The following is an 8890-nucleotide window of genomic DNA, read 5'->3' as shown; positions in this document are numbered from 1 at the left end:
GGATCAGCTGCGATTTTGGAATATTTAGAATCCACCCCTGCTGTTGTAACAGTATCCGAGATAGTGCTACTCCGACCTCCAACTGTTCCCTGGACTTTGCCCTTATCAGGAGATCGTCCAAGTAAGGGATAATTAAGACGCCTTTTCTTCGAAGAAGAACCATCATTTCGGCCATTACCTTGGTAAAGACCCGGGGTGCCGTAGACAATCCAAACGGCAGCGTCTGAAACTGATAGTGACAGTTCTGTACCACGAACCTGAGGTACCCTTAGTGATAAGGGCAAATTTGGGACATGGAGGTAAGCATCCCTGATGTCTCGGGACACCAGATAGTCCCCTTCTTCCCGGTTCGTTATCACTGCTCTGAGTGACTCCATCTTGATTTGAACCTTTGTAAGTGTTCAAATTTTTTTAGATTTAGAATAGGTCTCACCTAGCCTTCTGGCTTCAGTACCACAATATAGTGTGGAATAATACCCCTTTTCTTGTTGTAGGAGGGGTAATTTAATTATCACCTGCTGGGAATACAGCTCGTGAATTTTTTCCCATACTGCCTCGTCGGAGGGAGACCTTGGTAAAGCAGACTTCAGGAGCCTGCGCAGGGGAAACGTCTCGACATTCCAAACTGTACCCCTGGGATACTACTTGTAGGATCCAGGGGTCCTGTACGGTCTCAGCGTCATGCTGAGAGCTTGTCAGAAGCGGTGGAACGCTTCTGTTCCTGGGAATGGGCTGCCTGCTGCAGTCTTCTTCCCTTTCCTCTATCCCTGGGCAGATATGACTCTTATAGGGACGAAAGGACTGAAGCTGAAAAGACGGTGTCTTTTTCTGCAGAGATGTGACTTAGGGTAAAAACGGTGGATTTTCTAGCAGTTGCCGTGGCCACCAGGTCCGATGGACCGACCCCAAATAACTCCTCTTCCTTTATACGGCAATACACCTTTGTGCCGTTTGGAATCTGCATCACCTGACCACTGTCGTGTCCATAAACATCTTCTGGCAGATATGGACATCGCACTTACTCTTGATGCCAGAGTGCAAATATCCCTCTGTGCATCTCGCATATATAGAAATACATCCTTTAAATGCTCTATAGTCAATAAAATACTGTCCCTGTCAAGGGTATCAATATTTTTAGTCAGGGAATCCGACCAAGCCACCCCAGCTCTGCACATCCAGGCTGAGGCGATCGCTGGTCGCAGTATAACACCAGTATGTGTGTATATACTTTTTATGATATTTTTCCAGCCTCCTGTCAGCTGGCTCCTTGAGGACGGCCCTATCTATAGACGGTACCGCCACTTGTTCTGATAAGCGTGTGAGCGCCTTATCCACCCTAAGGGGTGTTTCCCAACGCGCCCTAACTTCTGGCGGGAAAGGGTATACCGCCCATATTTTCTATCGGGGGGAACCCACGCATCATCACACACTTCATTTAATTTATCTGATTCAGGAAAAACTACGGTAGTTTTTTCACATCCCACATAATACCCTCTTTTGTGGTACTTGTAGTATCAGAAATATGTAACACCTCCTTCATTGCCCTTAACGTGTGGCCCTAATAAGGAATACGTTTGTTTATTCACCGTCGACACTGGATTCAGTGTCTGTGTCTGTGTCGACCGACTAAAGTAAACGGGCGTTTTAAAACCCCTGACGGTGTTTTTGAGACGTCTGGACCGGTACTAATTGTTTGTCGGCCGTCTCATGTCGTCAACCGACCTTGGCGCGTGTTGACATTATCACGTAATTCCCTAAATAAGCCATCCATTCCGGTGTCGACTCCCTAGAGAGTGACATCACCATTACAGGCAATTGCTCCGCCTCCTCACCAACATCGTCCTCATACATGTCGACACACACGTACCGACACACAGCACACACACAGGGAATGCTCTGATAGAGGACAGGACCTACTAGCCCTTTGGAGAGACAGAGGGAGAGTTTGCCAGCACACACCAAAAACGCTATAATTATATAGGGACAACCTTATATAAGTGTTTTCCCTTATAGCATCTTTTTTATATATTTCTAACGCCAAATTAGTGCCCCCCCTCTCTGTTTTAACCCTGTTTCTGTAGTGCAGTGCAGGGGAGAGCCTGGGAGCCTTCCCTCCAGCCTTTCTGTGAGGGAAAATGGCGCTGTGTGCTGAGGAGATAGGCCCCGCCCCTTTTTCGGCGGCCTCGTCTCCCGCTCTTAACGGATTCTGGCAGGGGTTAAATATCTCCATATAGCCCCCGGAGGCTATATGTGAGGTATTTTTAGCCAAAAAAGGTTTTCATTTGCCTCCCAGGGCGCCCCCCTCCCAGCGCCCTGCACCCTCAGTGACTGCCGTGTGAAGTGTGCTGAGAGGAAAATGGCGCACAGCTGCAGTGCTGTGCGCTACCTTAAGAAGACTGAGGAGTCTTCTGCCGCCGATTCTGGACCTCTTCTCGTTTCAGCATCTGCAAGGGGGCCGGCGGCGAGGCTCCGGTGACCATCCAGGCTGTACCTGTGATCGTCCCTCTGGAGCTAATGTCCAGTAGCCAAGAAGCCAATCCATCCTGCACGCAGGTGAGTTCACTTCTTCTCCCCTAAGTCCCTCGTTGCAGTGATCCTGTTGCCAGCAGGACTCACTGTAAAATAAAAAACCTAAGCTAAACTTTTCTAAGCAGCTCTTTAGGAGAGCCACCTAGATTGCACCCTTCTCGGCCGGGCACAAAAATCTAACTGAGGCTTGGAGGAGGGTCATAGGGGGAGGAGCCAGTGCACACCACCTGATCCTAAAGCTTTACTTTTTGTGCCCTGTCTCCTGCGGAGCCGCTATTCCCCATGGTCCTTTCAGGAACCCCAGCATCCACTAGGACGATAGAGAAATAACGAGCGAACAACTCGGAATGAGGGCCATTGTCTGCAGCAGAATGCATTTAACCCCTTGCTATGCAATGTTTTCTCTTCCCGCATTGATCAATTGCAATGTTCGTGTTGACATACATTTCATTTGCAGGTCAATAAAGAGATTCCCCATGAATATATTGTTAAGCAGAATACATCAAAGTGCTTTATTGGATTTGCACACTGAAATGATTGTTTTCTCTGCAGACAGGGAAAGTTCTAATTTAAAAATAAAGTGGGTAGCATCTGTAAATTTATACGCAGTATATTATACAGGGCATTTTTAATAAAACAAAGCGAGGGTTTGGCACTTGAAGTAGCATATGGGGGAGGGAAGGTGTAGGTGTCAATGCTCACTCTGTATGCCTATCCTTCTGGAGATGTTACCCAGGAGTGACGATACTGTATATACAGGCTGACTCCCATATCCAATATACGCTACTTTTTGAGAGCGACTGAGCTAGCGATACCCTTCCTTTCTCTTGGTTTAATGTACATAAACTTTGCTTCATGCACAATATTACAAATATTCTATAAAATTACCTTCAGCCTGTGTGTATAAGGCATATTTGAAACATAAATGCCTTCTGTGCGCAGACTTGGGTCCCACCCCCAAGATACAGATTATCATGGTATGCAAAATATGGAAAAAGACTCAACCTGTATATACAGAAAGCATTACCCATATAAGATGCACATGGAGTATGTTCTGGTATCCCAAACAACTGAATAATTCACCTCATTAGCCACAAATCCTATGGATCACCTCATACAAGTATGCTTTGTCAACCTGTGGCTCTACAAATGTCAGAATCTGTGCTTGGACTTATAGTTCCACAAGTTACCTACATCTGATTTAGAGGGTTAAGCTAGGTACACACTATACCATTTTGGGGCAGATTGACAACAAATTGGGTGGTCAGCTAGTTTTTCGGTGTAGTATGTAGGCAATGACCATTTTACACGCCAATTAAATGGCCCAAAACGCCAAGAAAGATCAGTTTCGATTATCAAATCAAACAGACTTCACAGAAGATATCGGTCTAAAGGTCCCGATATCATGCAGTGTGGGAATTCTCGCTAACTTGCCCATATTTCCTACTATTTATTCTGATTACCTCATCCTTCGGGTGGGTAGATATAAGCAAATTCAGTATGGTGTAGCAGAAAATCTGTAAAAAACAATGTGTAGTACGGATATCGGACCTTCCACTGTCAGAAGTCTGGCGATTTATCTGGCTGATCGAAAAATGTGAGAGAGTGTGTACCTAGCTTTAGACAGATCAATAGAAATTCTTGCCCCTAACACACTCTACAGGCCCTTTATTGAACCAAGTCTGTGAGTCACTCCTTGAATTTCCACTCCTGTCGGCACATTGGGCAATGTTGCTGTACTTGTTGAGAATTGAGCCACTTCAGAATACAGTGCATATGGAAACAGTGGGAACAATGGCCCCATACCAAAGGACAGTCATCTCCAGGAACCTTGCCTGTAAGCAAAATAACAGTAATCAGCTTACTAAGAAAAACCTTAGGGAGATAATGGGACAACACACAGGAGCTGGGAATTTTTACGTACTGTATGTCACTCTAGAGGAGTGTGCAGAAAAGCGTAAGGGTACGTCTGTAAGCTTTGTGCTTGGAAACGCACATTGTGATGAACTGGTCAGCATATTAAATGGACTAAAAATAACATATACCCCAGCAACTGCACACATTAATAGTATTTATAGTAATCATGGTACCCTTACACATAGACAAGTATTAGATGAATAATGTACTCCTTGTAGGGATTTATGCAGATTCAATTTCCTTGTGCCCACTGTTTACCATTTGGAGAATACAGTGTAATGTACAGAGGCATATCCAAAGTGTCAAGTGCCATTTTTGTTCAATCATTTTGACAAACGCAATCGAATTGTGCCATCATCTAATAAGTGTTTAATACATTATATATTTTCTATTAGTAAATCCTGTAAAGCCCCGTACACACGCTGGAGAGCAGCGACATCAGCGATCTACTAGATGTGGCTTACATGCATGCCAAATCTAGAGTCAGCGATAGCGACGATCGCGGGGGGGGCAAACATATACTCCGTGCTTAATTTCTAAGCAATCTAGTCAGATCTCTCCATGTGTACCCCCCACACCCCCACCCCCTTTAACAGTGGTTCCCAGATTTTTTTAAATGTACTGCACCCATAGGCTGAATGTTTCCTATTTAATGATTCAGCAACAATTATGAAATTAAGTAAATTGTGCTTACCTGTCACCCTCAGGGTTAGTTATGTGGTGGTGGACTGGCTTGTGTTCTGTTTGTAAACATGTTATGACTGGAAGCTACCAGCACGGGTTTTGTCTAGCACACGGACAATAAATCATTTGATTTGGTATTGGGCCACCCTGCCCTGTAGCACCCAGTTTGGAAACCACTAGTCTATAAGCTTATCACAGTTAATACGTTTAAGTAAATGTATGGACAAGCAGGAAATGATTACTGAGAGCCACAAATGGAGAGAGGGAGAAGGAGAGGGGGAGAGAAGGCCTGTGTAAATGTGCATCTAATAGCTTGCATAGGCTATTAGAATATTGCAAGGGAGATGTGCTGAGCCCTAGAAAGAGAAAATATAGAGCCCTAAAGTATCGGCCAATCAGCTCTTGCTATGTTAAAGGCTTTACTTGAAAAATGACAGGAGCTGGTTGGCTGGTACTTTATCTCTCTCCAAGCTTAGTACATCTCCCCCTGCTTGTTATTTGCGCATGTATTAGGGGAGGGCACAATGCAGGTGATGCACTGGGACATGTAGTGAACTGAGGCAGGAGCATAGAATATTATAAATTACTGATACTGTTGTATTATGATTATAACACACTATATGCCAAGTGTGCACCGCTGCGAGCTAGTATCAGAACCATACTGGCTGGCACTGATTATATAGTGAGTCGCCGCGAGCTGAGGAGCCAGTCACCAATGAATTAATCACACTTACAATCAGGACAGCAGCCATTAAATGCCATACGACAGATCCCGCAATTCTCATCATTTGCAACCCACAGCCAAGAGGCGACTCCATTCCAGGCCTTAATGTGCACCTTCATTGTTGCTGAGCTGGGAAGTACAAACACGCTGTATGAGCACAACACGGAGCAGAGCGCCCGCTGCTTACCATAATGCTTTATTCCGGGGACGGTTACCTGCAGTGACTCCCAGATCGTCAACTAGTCACGCCTTCCATCCGCTCTATAATCGGCCGGGAGAGTAGAGTCTCATGCACTCGATTTGCAATGCCTGTGTGGGCGTGCCTTTGCGTGGAAGCAAATCCGGACATGTCTGATATGGGCAAGGTGCGTCACGTCCAGGTCCTTTGCACGAAGGCAACATAGAGTGACACAACCCACTGACGGCAGTACAGTGGTCCAGATTTATCAAGCCTTGGAGAGTGATTAATTGCACGGTGATAAAATGCCAGCCAAACTGCCATGTAACAGGCTGGGTTCGAAAAAGGACAGTTAGATGCTGATTTGGTTGGTACTTTATCACTGTGCAATTTATTACTTTCCAAGGCTTGATAAATCTGGGCCAGAATGTGTAAAAATGAAGTACACCGCCTGTAACGCTGACTGCAGTGACGAAGATCTCTAGGTATTCGGCTTAGATACAGAAAGCTGTCTGTAGGCGTTTGTGTGGAACATGTTGGTCCTACTTCTTATTCAGTTACATTAGAGCTAGGGTTAGGTAACCGGGTGCTCTCTAGATGTTGTGGAATTACTAAACCCAGCATGCTCAATGCTCTGTAAATCAGTAAAGCTTGTTGTAATTCTATAGGATCCACCCAGCCAGAGGCATAGGATCTGTCCATTAAAACCTGCAGGTGCACAATGTGCCTGATTCATGTTCATATGAAATTGCACAGCTGTCAGGAAGCTGCTGTGCTTTTCTGTCTAATTCAAATTCTGATGCAGGACCAGGCCAGGCTGCAGGAAATAAGACGCCTCCTGTTAGCATTGGCGAGGATCCGAGGATGCTGCCTCGGATCACCATCATTATTCATGACCATCAGTTGTGATTTGCAAAGGTTAGAGGCAGCGGCCAGCCTGCATAAGCTGAAGCTTACTCAGGCTGACCGCAGAATCTGGATACCGGGGTCCATTAGGTCTGCGACCAACGACACAGACCCTGAACCCACCATGCCCTGTTTTGAAGTACAGTGCCAGGTAACGGTGCAGCATGTCAATCGGGGCTGCAAGCAACATCGCAAGACATGTTCTGCATAGAATGGGTCTTGCTCTTTTGGGGCAGCGGAGATCTCTCGTGGGCCAGCGGAGATAGTGGTGCCATCAATGGCGCAGTTTGGGGAACTGTTATAAAAGATATATATGGAAATGAATCAGGCATAGTTGAGGTAATTACTAAATTATTCTAATATGTAAATTATAAAAATGTCAATAAAATAAAAAATAACATGTAAACTGCTGCTCCTGCAATTCTGCTACCTTAGACCTGGCATTATGAACCATTTTCCTTTTGCAGATTCCTGACACAGGGTGTGGCCAAAACCACAGCAGGGTTCATCCATTTTATTTGTCAGATTCCTTACAATTCTAATAAAGATGCCCTTTTATATGCCTCAAAACATACAGTCATTGGCGTATCTATAATGGGTGCATAGAGGGCACTCCCTGCACCCATATAATTACCCTCCGGAGTCTGGCAGCGGCTGGCGCTGCAGACAGATATCACCAGGAAATGAAACGGCCGGCATTTTTCCTGGTGGTCGGCGCATACACAATTGAGATGTCCCTGGGAATACGGCATGGGCGCCATATTCCCGGTGACCTGACCATGCTCAGTAGACTCTAGTACAAAGCCAGAGTCTATAGAGCTGCTTCCATTGCCAGAGAGGAGGGGGCCCGCACAGAGCCTGCACACAGACCTTCTCCTGTCTTCGGACCCTATTCAGGTTGGATTGCAGATTCTGCTAAAAAACATTGATCTCACAAAAAAGCAGCATGGTCACACAACAGTACCCCCAATTCAAATTATACCACACAGTAGCACAATCTTATTTACATTTCACCGCATGCAGTGCCCCTTATATACGATGCCCACAGTAGTGTCCCTTATACACAATTCCCATAGTAGTGCCCCTTACACATAATGCCCACAGTTGTAGTGACCCTTACACATAATGCCCACAGTTGTAGTGACCCTTACATATAATGACCACTATAGTGCCACTTATACACATAATGCCCACAGAAGTGCCGCTTATGCACAAAATGCCCACAGTAGTAGTGCCACTTACATACAGGATTCCCACATTATTTGTGCCCCTTACACATAATAGTAGTGTCCCTTAAACATAATGCCCACAGTAGTCCCCCTTATACACATCTCTGCCTCTGTCACTCCAGCAGCTCACCACCTGTGTCCCTTCAGCAGCTTCCCCACCTCTCATGTCCCTCCAGAACCCTCTCATCTTGTCTTCAAGATACACAGAGCCTGCTCCTCTTCATGGCTCTTCTTCACTTCAGTGGTGGTGAAAGCACGACATCACATACGCTGTGATAGAAATAAAAGCTACGTGGACTTTAGGGGGGATACCAATGCTATCCAACAGACACAGCATGTGTGGAAATACACATAGAGGTGAGCTGTAGGTGGAGGAGGAGCCATCAAGACCTGAAGAAAGGGGAGATGTCTGCAGCTCATCATTAACACTAGTGCCACCTACATCATCTATTGACATAGGTGATGGGTGTGCTTTTCTGTTGGAATTACTGTGCAGGGCCAAGGAGGAGGTGGAACTAGTTCCCCCTACCATTACAGGTGGTGGAACTCATTTTCACCTCATTCCCCCCCACTTTAACCCCTGCTCGTTGCTTCCAACCCCCGCAATGATGCATCACCTCACTGTAAATGCCTCTGCCTGTCAGTCAGGCACAGAGGTTCACATCGCAATGACCGGCAGCGCAGGACGGGACCTGCGTGTGCGCATTGGCAGCTACTCCTGCA

General features: G+C 45.9%; 1 protein-coding gene across 1 annotated transcript; it reads right to left on the bottom strand.

Moving 5' to 3' along the window:
• Positions 1-3012: 3012 nt before the first annotated feature.
• ANAPC11 (anaphase promoting complex subunit 11) lies at positions 3013-6200 on the bottom strand. The gene is made up of 3 exons (XM_063961214.1): positions 6070-6200; positions 5865-5983; positions 3013-4364 (listed from the first exon to the last, which is right to left on the bottom strand). Exons 2-3 carry the CDS (start codon positions 5971-5973, stop codon positions 4219-4221), a joined length of 255 nt encoding a protein of 84 aa, XP_063817284.1. The 5' UTR covers positions 5974-5983; positions 6070-6200; the 3' UTR covers positions 3013-4218.
• Positions 6201-8890: the final 2690 nt, after the last annotated feature.

Source organism: Pseudophryne corroboree, chromosome 3 (assembly GCF_028390025.1).
Source record: "Pseudophryne corroboree isolate aPseCor3 chromosome 3, aPseCor3.hap2, whole genome shotgun sequence".
Taxonomy (NCBI): domain Eukaryota; kingdom Metazoa; phylum Chordata; class Amphibia; order Anura; family Myobatrachidae; genus Pseudophryne; species Pseudophryne corroboree.
The sequence above is the reverse complement of the archived record's forward strand: the minus strand, read 5'-3'. Positions and strand labels throughout refer to the sequence as shown.

Bases quoted from the DNA above. Each gene is read 5' to 3' on its own strand.
- ANAPC11 (XM_063961214.1), bottom strand. From the start codon at position 5,973: ATGAAGGTGCACATTAAGGCCTGGAATGGAGTCGCCTCTTGGCTGTGG. The intron at 4,365-5,864 runs GTAAGTGTGATT...TTTTGCTTACAG, and splicing joins TAATGGCTGCTGTCCTGATT to GCAAGGTTCCTGGAGATGAC.